We start from the raw sequence: 19,652 nt of genomic DNA on the forward strand, positions 1-19,652 counted from the left end.
CCCCTGGGGAACCCCACAGGTCATAGCCATTTGGTCTGAGACACAGTTACCAATTTCAACAAAATATTTCCTGTCCTCCAGATAGGACTTGAACCAGTTTAAAGCACGACCAGAGATTCCCACCCAGACTTCTAACCTCTGTAATAAGATCGCATGGTCAACTGTGTCAAAGGCAGCACTCAGGTCCAGCAGAACTAAGACTGTGACTTTACTTGCATCTGTGTTCAGGCGGATGTCATTTGTCACCTTGATCAGAATTGTCTCAGTGCTGTGGTGGGGCCTAAAGCCTGATTGGAAAGTATCAAAAGCATTGTTAGACAGGAGAAAGTCACTAAGCTGTTGGTATACAACTTTTTCTAGGACTTTGCCTAAGATTAGCCGCTTTCGGACAGAGTAGTTATAAGAACGCAGTTATCAGAACTGTCCTACTCGAATTTCGTTCTGATAACTGTCCTTCCCCAGCGGAACTGTTTCAGTCTGCATTCGCACATGAGTCGGGACCAGGTCGGGACTTTGCGCCGCGCGCAGCCGTCTGCGTCAGTGACGTGTTACGTTAGCCGTTTAGCGCCACATTCAACAACAAAACAAAACAAAACAAAACCGGTAAAAGTAAGGAGAGAAGAAAAAACACCACAAAGAAGCTAATATGGCGAGCGGGGAGGCCACCGTGTTCATGGTCTGCATGATGGTGATATTAATCATGGACGATCACATCAGGCGTCTAATATCGAGGCTGGAAGAGCTCACAGAGAGAATCAGGAGATACTTTTTCATTTCATGAAGGAAGAAAGGAGAGCAGAGCGCTGCAGACAAAGGAGACCAGTGTAAGTTTAACTTATTAAACACCCGCCGGTTCTGTCTGTGTGGTATGATGAAACATTTCAGCCGTGATAGCATGACATGGGGCGTAGCTACCGACCACCACACACCTCCGTCAGATGCGTTCTATAGAACCATGAAAAGACCTGACCTCGGAGAAGGAGCTAAATGGTTATAAGAACTAAGGGAGATAGCCCCGAGTTCCTGTATGTCCGAACACGGGAGAAAACGGCCCCGTGGATTAAAAGATTATTAGAACTACCGTTCTGTAGTTCCTACAGTCGGAAAGCGGCAAATGGCAGGTTTGATATGGGCCGGTAGTTGTTCAGGACTGTGGCATCAAGATTGCTCTTCTTTAGAAGAGGCTTAATGACAGCGGTTTTTAAGGCCTTTGGAAATGTTCCAGTCTGGAGTGAGACGTTGACTAGATGAGCGAGTTGTGGTAACAAACTGCTCAGCACAGACTTTAGGAATCTAGTGGGCAACTCATCAAGGCAGCACGTTGATGAACTCAGACTGCAGATGGTCTCTTCGACTGTTTTGTCATTAACAGGTGTGAAATGTGTCAGCTCTAGGTATCCAGCTGGCTGCAGAGTAGTTATTTGTGTTGTGGAAATTATTGCATTTTTAATGCCTTGAACTTTGTCATTAAAGAATATTGCAAACTCATTACACTTGGATGTAGAAATGAGTTCTAAAGGCAGTGAAACTGGTGGGGTTTGTTAATCTGTTTACTGTAGCAAACAGGACATGAGAGTTGTTACTGCAGTTTTTGATGATTTCAGAAAAATAACTCTCCCTTGTTCTACGCAAAGTCTGGTTGAACACATAGCTTTTCTTTGTAAGTCTCATAATGAACCTGGAGCTTTGACTTGCGCCATTTCCGTTCGGCTCTCCGGCACTCCCTTTTCTGTGCCCTGACCGACTCTTCTTTCCTCCATGGCGCCATTTGCCTACTTTTAACCATTCTAACCTTGACAGGAGCAATAGTATCCAAAACATTTAAGAGACTTGATGTGTAAGAATTCAACAGATCATCAACATCAGAACACGGGGTGTTCTCAAACCTAATCATTTCCATAAACTGTGTCCCTGTTCTGTCATTTATGAGTCTTCCCCGAACAACTGCAGACCCAGCGGCTGATTTGGGTGTAACAGACAGGTCGAAGAAAACACAGAAATTATCAGATAAAGCAACATCGACGACATTCACGTTTGAAATTACAACACCCCTTGAAATGAGCACATCTAGAGTGTGCCCTCTGTTGTGGGTGGGCTCAGTCACATGCTGAGTTAGACCAAACATAGAGAAGCACAGGCCTACTATGGAAACAGAAGGAGAGAATAACAGTGGTACTAAAAACAGTGGGACAGTAGAAGAAACAGGCAGGTTGTATTTGATCAGACTATCTCTGTGAGGTAAATTATCACTGATGCTTGTGCTCCTCAATATGTGGTGAGGCTGTTCGCTGCCCTGCTGGTGGGACCTTGTTGATCTGAAAATGTCAGAGGAAATGTTCAAGAAGGCTCAATTTTGTTGAATAAACCACACATTCTAAGTTTTAAGACCTGTAAAGAAAGATAAATAAAAACTTTATATCTCCAAGAAAGCTTTTATTTATCTTTGCATGTCTGTACATACATACAGTGTTAGTCAAAAGTTTGGACACTGACCTATTTTTTACAAATGTTGTTGCATGCATGTACGTGGAACACTACTGTTTGTGGTATGTGCTACAACTTCCTCCATAGTCTCTGCTTAAAGCGACACAACTCAGAGAGAAACAGAGACTTTGAAGGCTGGTCAGTCAGTTTTGAGCTTCAAGATGTCTGCAGAAATTGAAGCTGCAACAGATCTGAAAGTGAAATATAGCAGAAGGCTCCATAAAGATGGAAGAGATGAAGAGCAAAGCGAGGTGGAGATGTTAGATGATGGAGAGCAGCACTCTGATCTTGGCGTACAGAAATCTGGTAAGCAGGAAATATTGAAAATGACTTCACGTAGATGATACTAAGAAATATGTTGTGATACATGCTGTTTCATTTAATCAGCCAACATTATCAAGTCACCTGTTGTATCAAACATGTTACATCATCATCCATTTTAGTCTGTTTAACTACAGCACAAAAGAAGATAAACCTGTTTGAACCATTTCTAGATAACGTAGGGTTACTTAACGTAATCCCTGGTTCTTTGATAACTTCGTTCGGTGTTTCACTATGGGGAATCGCCTTGGCGTGACCAACTGCGGAAGCTCCAATGACACAACGTCTGTCAGTGACAGACAGGTCGAGCTGTAGTGGGGCCCCGCCCCCTCATACTATCCAGCCGACCCGCCCCTCCAAACACATTCTAGACCGGTTTCTTCCCGTGTCTATGCGAAGAGGGACGTGATGGTGAAACACCTCACTCTGTTATCAAAGAACCAGGGATTACGTTAAGTAACCCTACGTTCTTTTTCTAACTTCGATCGGTGTTTCACTATGGGAGATATAGACCACTCCTGGATTGCATAAATCTCCCGAAGCCCTAAACAAATTAAAGCCCAGCAGATGCTGCTATGCAGGCCCCGGTCCGTTGTCCTCTAGCACGGCCCGTGCTACAGATGGCCCCGAGACATCCAGCCTGTAAAACCTTACGAAAGTGTGGGGCGTAGCCCAGCTCACCGCCGCACAAATGTCCTGCACTGACACTCCTCTAAACAGGGCCCATGACGTGGCCATGCCCCTAGTGGAATGAGCCCTCAAACCCTGGGGGGGCTGCAAACCCTTACACGCACAAGCCAGAGATATAGCCTCCACAATCCAGTGGGACAATCTCTGGCGGGACAACGGCTTGCCTTTATGGGGAGTGGCCCAGGACACAAACAGCTGGTCATCTTTCCTGAACCCTGCGGTCCTACTCAGATACACATGAAGCGCCCTGACCGGGCATAATGTGTTAAGCTTCTTCTCCTCTGCTGAGGAGAATGGAGGAGGGTGAAAAGCCCACAGCTCTGCTGTGGGACACCTGTAACCTGACTCCACCACCTTAAGCACAAAGGCTGGGTTGGGTCTCAAACAGACTTTGGTGAGTCCTGGTGCAAACTGTAGGCAGGCAGACAGGCCGTATGGACAAAGCCTGTAGGTCACTCACCCGCTTTGCTGTAGTTAAAGCCAAGAGCAAAGCTGTTTTCAGTGAAACAAACTTCATCTCTGACACCTCCAAGGGCTCAAATGGGTGGAGAGAGAGGGCGTCCAGCACTACGGACAGCTCCCACAGGGGAACCAGGGGTCTGGAAACCGGGAGCTTGCGCCGTGCACCTTTCATAAAACGGCAGACTAAGGGATGTTGCCCTGCAGGTTTATCTCCAAAGCCCACATGGCACGCCGAAATGGCAGCCAAATACACTTTAACAGTGGAAAAAAGCCTTTCCTTTGTCCACCAAATCCTGTAGGAAACACAGAAGGTGCACTACTGAACACTGAAAAGAGATTATGTGCTTCAAGTCACACCACTCCTCAAAGACCCGTCACTTACCACTGTAAAGAGAGCGAGTCGAGGAGGCTCTTGCATTCTGAATGGTGTCCATGACCTGTGCTGGTAGGCCTGCAGCACTCAAATTCCACCTCTCACAGGCCAAGCCCAGAGCGCCATACGGTCTGGGTGCGGGTGGTAGATTTCCCCGCTCGCCTGGGACAAAAGATCCCTGCGTACGGTGAGCGGCCACAGCTCGCCCGCTAGCAGCTGTATTATCTCCACCACCCACTGCTTGGACGTCCACCATGGCGCTATCATGATTAGTGACAGGCCCTGCTCTCTTAAGGCTCTAGCATGGTTGCCGCGTCTGCTAGCGCGAGCGGTGTTGATGGCGTCACGATTTCGTGCACGCCATATATAGTGGCGCAAGTCGATGCACCAGTCGTTGCAATTTTCTCCGTCACAGAGGTGGCGCTGCTACGTGAAGGTTACCGCTACTCTACAACCACGAAAGTGGAGAAGAAAACAATGCCTCTGTCAAGAGCAAGAATACTGTAATTAAAGTGATAGTTCGGAGTAGATTCACCCTAGGGTAATTTGAACCGTGACATCCAGCCAAGTAGCCCACCCGAAGTTTTTTCGATCTTGGCTGAACATCAGCTGAGTTACTGAGTTATCCCGAATAGCTTAGTACAAGCGCTAATGGAACCTGGCAGTATCTCCAAAATTACCACACTAAAATCACATGCCATGACACCAAACTTCTACAGTAGTACAAATATGGTCTGTACTCACAAAACGATGCATTTTGAAGTTTGTACATAGTCCAGGAGTTTATTATAATCAACACAAGCCTAATAGCTTCTCTGCTGCTAAAGCTGCGTCGATGTCACTTCCTTGATCTGGGAGCTTCAATGTAAGATGAGGGTTGATCTACTACTGTAGACAACAAAGCAAGGCTGCTCAATTTTTCCATTGATAAAATAAATTCACAACTCTACAACATAAAAATTCATAAAAAATCATGTAGAATATAGCATATACTTTGTTGTTAACACGGAGATCTAAAATGGGGCGAAGAGATGAGTTCCACTTCTTGGGAATGAGGAAGTAACGGGAGTAAAAACCCTGTTGAACTTCCTCGCTCGGGACGGCTCTTATCGCTTGTTTGTTTAATAGCGATGTTATTTCGTCCTGCAAAACCCGAGCTGCATCCCCTCTGGCTACTGAAGCCACCACACCGTTGAATCTGGGTGGTTTCATAGCGAATTGTAGTCTGTACCCCTGAGAAATAGTTGACAAAACCCATGGATGAACTGCGCATGCGCGCCATCTTGCCGCCCGGGCAGGTAACGTGCTCACGTTGGCGCGCTGCGGTGACGTCACCCGTCGCGACTGGCGGGATCCGTCTCCCAACAAAGAGCGTGAGCTCCACCTGTGGGAATTGAGGGGACATGGCAGTGTTTTGTTTTTATTTCGTTTTGGGGAAAGCCACTCTCCCTTGGCTGAGAGCCTGGATGCGAGGTTGTGAACTTTCTTTCTGTTAAACAGGGTGAAAGTGCTTGGTGACACTGTGTTACCTGCTGTCCCGGTCTCTCCTCCTCGACTTGAACCTGAGGGGAGAGAAACAGAGAGACCTCTGGACCTGCCAGAGTCTCTGAACCTTGAATTCCAGGGATTTGCTTCATCCATGACTCCCCTCTTTTCTTTATGGGAGGGGGGAGGGAGAGATTGGGGCTGTCAGTTCGCCTGCTTTCTCTTCCCACCCATGGGGTATTGGGGGCGGCCTCGGCCTCTTGCTGCCGCTGCAGCGAAGGAGTGATTGCCCCATGGCCTTTGGTTCTGCTGAGGCTGCTGCTGAGGCTGCTGGTCAGCCTGCTGAGCAGTCGCCTGCCTCTGTGGTCTGTTTCCCCACTGTCTCCCCCTCACTGCTGAAGCTGCAGCAGCAAAGCCGCTTCTTGGACCCTGAGGCGGACGAGGGGTGGGTTTCTGTAGAAGACAGAGATCGAAGGCTTCACCTTCACCTTCTGGCCCAAACAGACCTTTGGTGGGGTCATACGGCGCGTCCATCACCTCTGCCTTCTGACCATAGCTCAGGCCTGAGAGGTTCAGCCACAAGGCCCTCTCACCTGAGACTGCCAGCCCCATCACTCGACCGCAGCCTTGTACTGCGCCTCGTGAGGAGCGAAGGATGAGGTCATTTACGACACAAATCTCGTCCCAGAGACCCGGGTTAGGTGACCCGGAGTCCAGTTGTCGGCCCATCTCCTCCAGGATCTCTGCCTGATATGCGGACAGCAGTGTGGTTGCATTCAGAGAGCATACTGACTGCGCTGCATACTTGTACATCCTCTGGAAGATGGAGGCGGTGAGGCGCTCCGTCTTGCTGGGCAGAGAAGTGGTGGAGAAGGCTGAGAGAGAGCTTCGGTTGGGGTGGAGGTGAGAAGCCACCGAAGGATCCACTACTGGGGGTTCGGCCAGCCCCAGTTCCCCAATGCCATGGATCTCTAGCTTAGAGTAGCCCTTTGTTGGAAGCTTGCTCCTGAATGGGCTGGACCAGTACCGGCTCATTTCTTTCATGCAAGCCGGTACTGGTGGCAGGATTTCCTTTGATGGTGGCTGGGCTGGTGGGAGCCTTTTACCATCATACAAATCTCTCTCTGTCCCCTCAGCATCCTGGGCTGCTGGCCATTGCACACCTAATTTTGCTGCAGCCCGTTTGCAGACCTCATACAGATTACTGTCCACTGGTGGAGCAATATCTGATGCGCTGGGGGGTCTGGACTGTTGGGTAGGAAAGGTGGAATCATCCACCTCTTCCTCCATCTCGTCCATGTCGAGGAGGTCAGAGTTGGCATAGCCCTCTGCGTCCACATCACCCGGCTCCCCTTCGAGGATGTCCTCGAATAGGGGAGGCAATTCCGGGGACCCATCTTCCATCATGTCGGCCCAGCACTTTGTTGCTCACAACTGATGAGTGATGGTTGCTGTCTGTGGGGTGGCTGCCGACAAGGGTCCTGGTTGTTAGCCACCGCACTCCTTCTTTCCAGGATCTTTTCTGGCATCGACGCACAGTGGGTGCACGACTGGGGGTCTGCCAGCGATGCTTGGGCGTGTTTAGCGCTCATGCAAGCGATGCACATGGGATGAGGGTCCCGGCCCCAGATGGACGCTCTACATGACGCGGGGCACGGGCGGGATGCAGCCTCTTTCTCCTTCAGGTCCGACCCCTTGGCGGGGGTCGCGGCCTTAAACATGGTGGCCAGGAAGGGGGATATAGATAAATAAACAGCCGTACAAAGCTCGCCGTAACGCGTTCAGCGACGTGAGTCCTTTACGGATCGTCTGAGAACAGTTAAGCGGATGTCCAGGCTAGCTCGGCTAGATTAGCTGAGGGAGCTTCGTTTCGTTCCTCACGGGAAGATAGCGAGAATGTGTTTGGAGGGGCGGGTCGGCTGGATAGTATGAGGGGGCGGGGCCCCACTACAGCTCGACCTGTCTGTCACTGACAGACGTTGTGTCATTGGAGCTTCCGCAGTTGGTCACGCCAAGGCGATTCCCCATAGTGAAACACCGAACGAAGTTAGAAAAAGAACTTGATGGGGAGACTTGGAATGATTTGAGTCTAAATGTTCCACAATTAAGTGAATGAAAAGAATACAAAGCTTTGCATTGAAAATACCATCAAAACATTCTTGATAGTGGATTCTTTGTGTGCTTCGGTGCAGGGAAGAGATGCCATTTTAGAGTTTTCCAATCATCCCTGGGAGTGCTGTACCTTCTGATTCTGGCTGGATTCTTTTTACGCTGTGAGGATTTGTATTCCTATATTTTCTATGTACACATGGAGCCACTTAGAATTACCTCTCCCAGCCAATTTCAGCCAGGAGGACCCTCCCACCTCATATAGACTCTGGCAGAGAATTAGCTGGGAGGTGAATTGCCAATGCACAAAACAGTGGGCTGTTCTAAGTGGCTGCATCTTTAGTATTTCCTGCTTTTAAATGCATTTTATGTACAATTATTTGATGCTCCTGCTGTTGTTTGGTTCATGTTCTTACTTGATATTTCAGTTAGAAACAGGAAATGCTGCTTAACTGTTGCTAAGTGACAATGTAGACGTTTGACCCTATTTGGTCCCAAACACTTACAAGGAGGTTGGCATCTGGTGGACGGAGGCGTTGGTCCACAGTTTGAGACCAAACCCACACAATGTTTTCTACAGACCTTTCACTTCTCTAATTTGCTATGACTTGTGAATGGTTAAGATTAGGGATTAAAAATGCATGGTTAGGAGGAGAAAAGTTTCAAGGTCGTCAATCCATCACTGCATTTTTTATTCGTAGATATTTGCTTCTACTATTGTGAGATTTGTAACTAATTATTTCAATTAGGAAGGAGAAGATCTGCACATTCTGACCAGATCAATGTTTAATGACACCATTTTTCAAAAGACAAAACAAACAGGACAGAAATATTTCAAAATGTGATGAGCTGCTGTAAAGTGCAGACAGCATGATAACTTAACCAATGTAACCTGAGAGGCCGACATGGTCTGAGTGTCAGTGTGGAGACATCTGTCCTTTCACATCTTTTTTTTTCATGCGACACTATAACCACTGCTCTCTGCTCATTTTCAAAGTGTGAAGAACTTCAGTTTGTAGCATTGCAGCAGTCTATAAATACTGTCAGTACGAATGAAACACTGAACTTCATTACACAGCTAATTTTGAGCATAATTAGACATGTTTTATTGCACCATGAACATCCATCCATTTCCTATACCCGCTGAATCTTTCAGTTGGGTCACAGGGGGGGCTGGAGCCCATCCCAGCAGTCATCAGGCAAGGGGCAGGGTACACCCTGGACAGATTGCCAGTCCATCACTGGGCCACACAACCACACACACTCACTCCTAAGGACAATTTCAGAGACACCAATTGCATGTTTTTGGACAGTGGGAGGAAGCCAGAGTACCTGGAGAGAACCCACGCATACAAGGGGAGAACATGCAAACTCCACACAGAAAGGCCCCCAGCTGGGAAATGAACCTGGAATCCTCACGCTGTGAGGCGACGGCACTAACCACCACACCACTGTGCACCATGAACATCTATAGTTAAAGTGTTTGTGGAAACAGAGAAAGGAAGAAATATACTGGTTTAAGGCATGATCCAGGATAGGGCCTTCACTATCCAAAATCTGTTTTATTGTGGCTCCACTTCTGTCATAAATCCTCAAACAGCACTCAGTGGGGTTACATGGCACTGAAAGGATCGGATTATTGGCTAAATTACAATAAGAATGAGTTATTAAGTTCATGTAGACACCTTAATCGGACAAGAAATTGGATCGGATCGGATTACTCGCGATCGGATTAAGACACTCGGTTGAAAGTCAAATTAAACGTGCATGTAGACGGTGAAGCACGTGGTGAATTAGACTTTGCGCTCTGCGCATGCTCGAGATTTTTTCCCAGGGTCGTGAACCGGAATTAGGAAGAGACGATATTACTGTTGTTGTCGCTGCCGACGGAAAGAAACAAACAACGTGATGGAGAATGCGCCGTTGTGCAACAAGCAGCTCATCACAGAAGAAATGTAGAGGGATGTAGCTTCTTCTTGCTCTTCGTTCGCCATTTTCTCGAATGCCTGAGTTTGGTGTTGTTCTTGGTGGTGGTGAAGCGGTCAACAGGAAGTAGCTCTATTAACAATAGTTAAAATGGGTTCAGCGCCACCTATCGTATCAGAGTATGACATGCTTTGTGCCTCTGATTCGATTCATTCACCGCCATATATCCAAGTATAATTACCCTTGCTCAAATAAGGAGCATAACCCAACTATAGCTATAATCGAATTAATCTCACCATGCAGACCCACTGACTGGTGAACCACATATCTTTGCATATAAATCTTGCAATCTTGTTGTTAATGGCATTTGTATGTCTCAGATAAGAGGCCTGCTGTGGCTGACTGGGCCTGATGAAAACTCTCAGAACCAGACAGAGGAGGACCACAAATGCGTCACGTTTAAACAGTTTATATACGTTTCAGGGGAAAGGGAGTTGGGGCTGACTCTGGTATCGAACCCTGGTCGCTGGCTTGGCAGGCTGGTTTGCTAACCACTGTCCTATGGTCCAGGTGCCTGTGTGTCCCCCAGTGGTTGAGTGGCGTCTCGTGTAGGTGGTGGTTGGTCCGAGCTCACTCGCCACGGGGCAGGGAGTCCTGGGGGGAACACACACACACAACAGGAAAGATGACCAAAGTAGTACAGTCAAGGGTAATCCAGAAATCGTGCTAGGTAGGCGGAAGGCAGGTCAACATTACCGGGGCAGGAGATCAAGGAGGATTCCAGGCAGAAGGCAGGTCGGGTTTATCAAGGACTGGAGATCAGGCAGGGTTTCAGAGCAGGTCCGGGTTTGTCAACAGGAGTCAGAGTTCTTTTGCCAGGGAACAGGAATCAGGAGCGTGTTCGCAGACGGTCTGACAGAGTGGAACTGAAAACCAGAGCTTAACCCTCTAACCGCCAAAGTCGCAGAATTGTGACATTACGTCAGCATAAACAAAACAGTCTGTAGATAAAATAAACGGGCTTTGAGGTGTTCAGTCCTCCTACCACTAGTTGGCAAACATGTTACCCTTTCAAACAAGACCAAGATCACGTCATTTTGTAGTCATTTTGTAGTTCACAGTGTCTATATAACGCAGTGCAAAAAGCCACGCGAGCTCAGATACGGAAGTAGTTATTCAGAGCTTTTCTGTAGAGACGTGCGAGTCGAATTTTTATTGTCAGCGAACTATTAGTGAGTTTTTAACACCATGGCTTGTAAGAAGTTGAACCGTGCGGAAGTATTGAGCATGCTATTTGCCGATTCCGACTCCGAAGGAGAGTTTTTACCTCGTGAGGAGGAGGATCGGACGAGCACTCATGCTTCCCACGGTGAAACTTCCGAAGGCAATGGTGCCGGCATGCGAAGCGAGGCTGTTCTCCAAGCACACACACACACTCCAACTCATTCGGTGCCGTTATCCAACCTCTATGGAGTGGGTGGTAGTGGGGAACGCGGTCGCAGTGTCTGTAGAGGTGTTGGTCGAGGAATCAGGGGTGTGAGAAGTGGGTCTGGTATCTCTAGCATGCGCTCTCTCCACCCAGCCCCCGGTGGTGCGGTGGTCCGTTTTCACCACCGTTTTCACGTTTCACAATGTGTTGTCACCTGTTTTAGTGTGTGTTTCTGCTATATGATGACATTTTACCACTTGTTTTATTATTGTATTCCTCATTCCTGATCATTATGAATAAGGTTGAACAGGTTAAAAAAAATAAATAAATAAATTCAATGTCTTCCACTTCTTGCATGTGTTTTCCTACCCTATGGTAACCTAATGATGACAGTATTTTACCACTTTCTCCTGTTTTATTGTTGGTTTCCTCCTTATGAATGATGGTAAAAGACAGAAAAATGAAAATAAGTTCAAACATCAACTCAATATCCACCATTTCCTGAAAAAATATAGGCAACTTTTCGCATGTGTTTTCCTACTATATGGTAATGATGATATAGTAATATTTTACTACATTATTCTGTTTTATTGTTGCTTTCCTGTTCCCTGATCATTATAGATGATGATAAAAAGACAAAAAGAAAAAAAAAGTTTAAAAAAAACAAGTTCATAATCACTCAATTCCAATATTTCCTGAACATAATGAGATTCAAAATGGCTGCCACCTGATGACGTCATAATATGCAAATTAGATCAATAATTTCATACCCCACATAAACTATGGATCATGGGCAACATTTTTCTAATGTACAGTAGGCATCTATCTTTAACCCCCTTTCAGCCACCAGCTTTTGAAATATTAATGTCAAAATCCAGTATTTTCAAAAAACAATCTTGGCGCCTAAAGGGTTAACATACAGAGGTTAATGGCAAAGTGAATGCAGTACAGCTGGCTGGTCAATGAGGAGGCGAATTGAAAACAGGTGTACCAATTAAGCAGAGCGAATTGAAGGCACTAAGTGCTTGTTACCAGGAGCCAGGGGAGAGACCATGACAGAAAACTATTTCAAAAGGCTACTTTCCAGAATGTTTGGTTTTGTCATCTTCCTCTGAGAATGGCTTTGCTCGCTGGTTTCAAATTTATTGCAAGGTAGCAAACAGAAGATCAGCAACATTAGCTTATTTTACTGTGAGGTTACTGTGAGGGCATGCATTAGGTAAAGCTAATCCTAGAACTTCTTCTACCGGATCACGAGGACAAATACTTATAAATAAAAATAAAAAGAATTTATGTGAATTTATATAAAATATTTGTGAATGATGTACTGATTTCTCCACATTAAAACAGATGTTTGACTTTAGAAGAAAGAACGACAGCCCAAGTCCAGGCTACAATTATCTTTATTTTGTTTGAGGCTCATCAGCACTCACAAGACGTGTGAAACATCTTTGAGAGTTGATTTATTGCGTCCCAGCAACAAACCTGCTGTAGCGTTATTGGGCGTTATTAATTAATGTTTACCTCGAAAATAGCAGGGCACCACCCCTCTGATTGGTTCAACTCGTTAAATTACAGTTCAGAGAGGAAAACTGTTAAGATAATAAAATGGGTAGTCTCATTCTGATTCGTACGTTCTGTTGGAAGTGACAACCGACTTAGTAACTGTCCGTGACGCTCTTAAATGGATTAATACAAACATTTATTCAACATTGCACAGGTATATAGGTGTATAAACAATTGATAAAGAGACAGAAATTAGAATTATTGGTAATACTCAGAAGGGCATATAAGGGAAGAAAGAAGCAGTTCACTAACAGGGTTACCTATCAAAATGTGACTAAATCTGGTTCGTAACACGGATATTGTGCCAACTGTCTTCTGCCGGCGGCGGTCTGCTCATTCGTCGCTTTCAGAGAAAGTTTTCATTTTATCCACGGCTTCAAAAGATCTCAAACCAGCACCTTACTTTGTCGTAGTAGCGTAAGAGATCCCGTGGTTCTTTCCTTCTGATGAGTTGGTGTCGAAGGCTGTGTTCCCGTGGTAACCAGCGGGATGACGTAGAATCGACTTCTTCTTTATTCTTCCTCCTTGGATGGAAAGTGGCGGCTTGGCCGGGCTGTATGAGTTGGCACACACTCGCGTTTATTGGACCAGACTTTTATATAAAAGAAAGGGGAAGTCTAAAAAAAAAAGGTAATTAATAGTTACAGAGAGAGGACAAGAGAGTTGCGGAGCGTAAGGGATAAGAGAGAAAATGATAAGAGAGCGTGATTTCATGCGCGCCTCTCTTTTAAGCTGGAGATCACATGTCAGCTTTCGTCCAATCAGAGTTCAGCTGGCTTTTGACCCAACGGAAAAAAGGGGGGTTGACCACGCTGAATTTATGAGACAAATAGGGGAGAAATCCTGCTTTTTCCTTATACCGTATTTAACTCATATGACAGTGATTTTAGACAATATAATGTTCCTAACAGACAATAATGTTGCATACGAGCAGGCATAAACACACATATGAGCATGGAACAGTTATCAGCATACAATACTTCATATTATCATGATAGAAATGGTATGACAACTTTTGGTTACTGTTAACTAGAATAATCTGCAGCTCTTTGGGTAATACCTGTGGAATTAACACTATTGGGTTATGCATTGCACATAATGAGAACATTAAACATCCATAGTTGAAATTGTCCATGGTCATTAGGCTGACATAGTGAAAAGTGTCCGTTATCCATGTCCTTTGGGGGGCGCTGTGGCTCCACGAAAGGGATTCTATTAAATCCAGTATTCCATAACTTGGTAAATACTTCATGTAAAAGAATGGCGAATGTTTCAAAATGATCTGTAGATTTATGCAGTTCCGATTTTAACAGTTTTATTCCAAGAAAAGTGATGATTAGGGTTGATTCTATTCTTCTAAAAAAAAGTGGAGAGTTGAACATTCCTTGGCTGGTACTGAGGGGGCTGCTTACATCTGCTTCCCTTATCAGGAGGTGTCCTGCATAATTTATTGTTCGTAGCTGGTTTGGGGGAGCGAAGACTCAAACACAAAGGACCCCATTTAGTTGGTCTCACATCTGGCTCCGTTATCTCCTTTGGCCTAATCCGTTGAAAGGGTCATAAACAGTGAAATGTTTTCGATGTCAAGACATTTGAAAAAGGGGGGAAGGTTAATGTAAACATCTCCGTTCTCTGTCTTTCCTGAGAGCACGCTACACTGCACACAGCTACAGAACAAGGAAATGTGGTTTTGCCACCACAAAGCAAAGAAACTCTGTCTAATATGGATGTTAAAATTCACCTCTTTGTTTCAGTGCATCGGCATAAAAGTTCAAAATGTAACTGCTCTGACTAAAAGTGGGGACAGCACACAATTTTCAGATTCATTTTCACTACCAGCAGGTCTTTAAGTCTGTTGGTCGAGTCTTGTGCTTTGCTGCTAAAGTTGGGGCGTATCTGGGAGACAAAGGCCATGTTAGAGGAGGAAGAGATGCACATTCTAAGTATAATGAGCTGCTTCAAAGTGCAGACAGTATGACAGTATTCAGTAACTTCTCCTGACAGGGTGACACGGTCTGTGTCTCACTGAGGCAACATTTGTGCTCACTCTTTTTTCCAGGCCTCACTACACTGCATTCAAAATGAATGGGTAGCTGTATCTGAAGTTTTGACTGGCACTGTGTGCGTCTTTGATGTATTGTGTTGTTGGCAGTGTGTTGAGATGTTTCATCAGCATCAGTGATGGAGAAGCACAGGCCTACTATGGAAACAGAAGGAGAGAAAACTGTAATAAAAACAGTGGGACAATAGAAGAAGCAGGCAGGTTGTAGTTGATCAGACTATCTCTGTGAGGTAAATTATCACTGATGCTTGTGCTCCTCAATATGTGGTGAGGCTGTTCGCTGCCCTGCTGGTGGGACCTTGTTGATCTGAAAATGTCAGAGGAAAGTTCAAGAAGGCTCAATCTTGTTGAATAAACCACACATTCTAAGTTTTACGACCTGTAAAGAAAGATAAATAAAAGCTTTATATACATCTCCAAGAAAGCTTTTATTTATCTTTGCATGTCTGTACATACATACAGTGTCAGTCAAAAGTTTGGACGCTCTGATCTATTTTTAAAAATGTTGTTGCATGCATTGCATGTACGTACAACACCACTGTTTGTGGTATGTGCTACAACTTCCTCAATAGTTTCTGCTTAAAGCGACACAACTCAGAGAGAAACAGAGACTTTGAAGGCTGGTCAGTCAGTTTTGAGCTTCAAGATGTCTGCAGAAATTGAAGCTGCAACAGATCTGAAAGTGAAATATAGCAGAAGGCTCCATAAAGATGGAAGAGATGAAGAGCAAAGCGAGGTGGAGATGTTAGATGATGGAGAGCAGCACTCTGATCTTGGCGTACAGAAATCTGGTAAGCAGGAAATATTGAAAATGACTTCACGTAGATGAAAATAAGAAATATGTTGTGATACATGCTGTTTCATTTAATCAGCCAACATTATCAAGTACTCTGTTGTATCAAACATGTTACATCATCATCCATTTTAGTCTGTTTAACTACAGCACAAAAGAAGATAAACTTGTTTGAACCATTTCTATATAACTTGATGGGGAGACTTGGTATGATTTTAGTTTAAATGTTCCACAATTAAGTGAATGAAAAGAATACAAAGCTTTGCATTGAAAATACCATCAAAACATTCTTGATGGTGGATTCTTTGTGTGTTTCGGTGCAGGGAAGAGATGTCATTTTAGAGTTTTCCAATCATCCCTGGGAGTGCTGTATCTTCTGATTCTGGCTGGATTCATTTTACGCTGTGAGGATTTGTATTCCTACATTTTCTATGTACATATGGAGCCACTTAGAATTTCCTCTCCCACCTGTTTTTACTTGATATTTCAGTTAGAAACAGGAAATGCTGCTTAACTGTTGCTAAGTGACAATGTAGACGTTTGACCCTATTTGGTCACAAACACTTACAAGGAGGTTGGCAGCTGGTGGACGGAGGCGTTGGTCCACAGTTTGAGACCAAACCCACACGATGTTTTCTACAGACCTTTCACTTCTCTAATTTGCTATGACTTGTGAATGGTTAAGATTAGGGATTAAAAATGCATGGTTAGGAGGAGAAAAGTTTCAGGTCGTCAATCCATCACTGCATTTTTTATTCGTAGATATTTGCTTCTACTATTGTGAGATCATTTGTGACTAATTATTTCAATTAGGAAGGAGAAGATCTGCACATTCTGACAAAATCAATGTTTAATGACACAATTTTCAAAAGACAAAACAAACAGGACAGAAATATTTCAAAATGTGATGAGCTGCTGTAAAGTGCAGACAGCATGATAACTTAACCAATGTAACCTGAGAGGCCGACATGGTCTGAGTGTCAGTGTGGAGACATCTGTCCTCTCACACCTTTTTTTTTTTTCATGCGACACTATAACCACTGCTCTCTGCTCATTTTCAAAGTGTGAAGAACTTCAGTTTGTAGCATTGCAGCAGTCTATAAATACTGTCAGTACGAATGAAACACTGAACTTCATTACACAGCTAATTTTGAGCATAATTAGAAATGTTTTATTGCACCATGAACATGCATCCATTTCCTATACCCGCTGAATCCATCAGTCGGGTCACAAGGGGGACTGGAGCCTATCCCAGCAGAGGCGGGGTACACACTGGACAGATTGCCAGTCCATCACAGGGCCACACAGAGACAAATGAGACAAACAACCACACACACTCCTAAGGACAATTTCAGAGACACCAATTGCATGTTTTTGGACAGTGGGAGGAAGCCAGAGTACCTGAGAGAACCCACACATACAAGGGGAGAACATGCAAACTCCACACAGAAAGGCCCCCAGCTGGGAATTGAACCTGGAACCCTCACGCTGTGAGGTGATGGCGCTAACCACCACACCACTGTGCACCATGAACATCTACAGTTAAAGTGTTCGTGGAAACAGAGAAAGGAAGAAATATACTGGTTTAAGGCATGATCCAGGATAGGGCCTTCACTATCCAAAATCTAGTTTTATTGTGGCTCCACTTCTGTCATAAATCCTCAAACAGCACTCAGTGGGGTTACATGTCACTGAAAGGATCGGATTATTGGCTAAATTACAATAAGAATGAGTTATTAAGTTCATGTAGACACCTTAATCGGACAAGAAATTGGATCGGATCGAGTTACTCGCGATCGGATTAAGACCCCGAGATAACTCGGTTGAAAGTCAAATTAAACGTGCATGTAGACGGTGAAGCACGTGGTGAATTAGACTTTGCGTTCTGCGCATGCTCGAGATTTTTTCCCAGGGTCGTGAACCGGAAGTCGAAAGAGGCGATATTACTGTTGTTGTCGCCGCCGACGGAAAGAAACAAACAACATGATGGAGATATTAATTCACCGCCATATATCCAAGGATAATTACCCTTGCTCAAATAAGGAGCATAACCCAACTATAGTTTTAATCGAATTAATCTCACCATGTAGACCCACTGACTGGTGAACCACATATCTTTGCATATAAATCTTGCAATCTAGTTGTTAATGGCATTTGTATGTCTCAGATAAGAGGCCTGCTGTGGCTGACTGGGCCTGATGAAAACTATTTCAAAAGGCTACTTTCCAGAATGTTTGGTTTTGTCATCTTCCTCTGAGAATGGCTTTGCTCGCTGGTTTCATATTTATTGCAAGGTAGCAAACAGAAGATTAGCAACATTAGCTTCTTTTACTGTGAGCTTACTGAGGGCATGCATTAGGTCAAGCTAATCCTAGAACTTCTTCTACCGGATCACGAGGACAAATACTTATAAATAAAAATAAAAAGAATTTATGTGAATTTATATAAAATATTTGTGAATGGTGTACGGATTTCTCCACATTCAAACAGATGTTTGACTTTAGTAGAAAGAATGACAGCCCAAGTCCATGCTACAATTATTTTTATTTTGTTTGAGACTCACCAGCACTCACAAGACGTGTGAAACATCTTCTGAAAGATGATTTATTGTGTCCCAGCATCAAACCAGCACACAGCTACAGAACAAGGAAATGTGGTTTTGCCACCACAAAGCAAAGAAACTCTGTCTAATACAGATGGTAAAATTCACTGCTTTGTTTCAGTGCATAAAAGTTCAAAATGTAACTGCTCTGACTAAAAGTGGGGACAGCACACAATTTTCAGATAAAATCCAGATGCATTGTTCCTTAGTAGAAGTCTTTATTCAAGAAAGAGACATCATTTTCAAGCTTGCTTTCATTTTCACTACCAGCTGGTCTTTAAGTCTGTTGGTCGAGTCTTGTGCTTTGCTGCTAAAGTTGGGGCGTATCTGGGTGACAAAGGCCATGTTAGAGGAGGAAGAGATGCACATTCTAAGTATGATGAGCTGCTTCAAAGTGCAGACAGTATGACAATATTCAGTAACTTCACCTGACAGGGTGACATGGTCTGTGTCTCACTGAGGCAACATTTGTGCTCACTCTTTTTTCCAGGCCTCACTACACTGCATTCAAAATGAATGGGTAGCTGTAGCTGAAATTTTGACTGGCACTGTGTGCGTCTTTGATATATTGTGTTGTTGGCAGTGTGTTGAGATGTTTCATCAGCATCAGTGATGGAGAAGCACAGGCCTACTATGGAAACAGAAGGAGAGAATACTGTAATAAAAACAGTGGGACAATAGAAGACACAGACAGGTTGTAGTTAATCAGACTGTTGAAGCCTCCAAAAACTTTCTGAACTTACAGAAAAAAAAAAATGTTTTCATTGAAATCACAGACCAGCACATATCATATAAGATGTAACTGACACTTTTATAGATACATCTGGAGTATCTTATAATAATTTACACATCAGCCTCTTTCTCCTCCCTGAAGCTGAATTATGTCATACTGTCCATCTCATTTTTTATTTTTCTACAGTTTATTCTACAGTTAACACATCAGATATGTACTAGTGATAACACAACACACAGAGCTGTTAAATGACTGTGGGTACACCAAATCAGTAATTCCAGATTGAAAGAGTGATGGTGATAACTGACGGTCACTAACTGACTTATTTCTGTTGATTAAAGCAAACTGATTCAAAGCCGATTGTCTTTCAGCAACCTTGAAGACCAATCGGCTGCAGGCTGAACTTTCAGGTAAGAAAGGTTTTTAATCAATTAACCAAATTATTGAAATGTCACCATGTGAACCTTAATGTCTCCAATGTTTTTCTGAAGACATGAGAGAAAACAGCAGCCAGCTACAGGATGAAGTAAAGAAGCTGAAGGACAAGATTAAAGGTGAGAACAGACTGAACTCAACAGAAAACATCAACATTACACACCTGTAACCCAACTCTGCTT

The 19,652-nt window shown here is 44.4% G+C and overlaps 2 protein-coding genes across 2 annotated transcripts in view; both read left to right on the plus strand.

The window, feature by feature from the left end:
* The window catches only part of LOC142367576 (C-type lectin domain family 17, member A-like), a 108,420-nt gene that overhangs the window by 45,824 nt on the left and 42,944 nt on the right, over window positions 1-19,652 (plus strand). The window lies entirely within an intron of this gene.
* The window catches only part of LOC142367999 (C-type lectin domain family 9 member A-like), a 38,510-nt gene that overhangs the window by 7,063 nt on the left and 11,795 nt on the right, over window positions 1-19,652 (plus strand). The window contains exon 3 of the mRNA XM_075450036.1: window positions 19,407-19,445. Coding sequence (XP_075306151.1) covers window positions 19,407-19,445 — 39 coding nt within the window. The remainder of the gene's footprint in view (window positions 1-19,406; window positions 19,446-19,652) is intronic.

Source organism: Odontesthes bonariensis, chromosome 18 (genome assembly GCF_027942865.1).
Source record: "Odontesthes bonariensis isolate fOdoBon6 chromosome 18, fOdoBon6.hap1, whole genome shotgun sequence".
NCBI lineage: Eukaryota > Metazoa > Chordata > Actinopteri > Atheriniformes > Atherinopsidae > Odontesthes > Odontesthes bonariensis.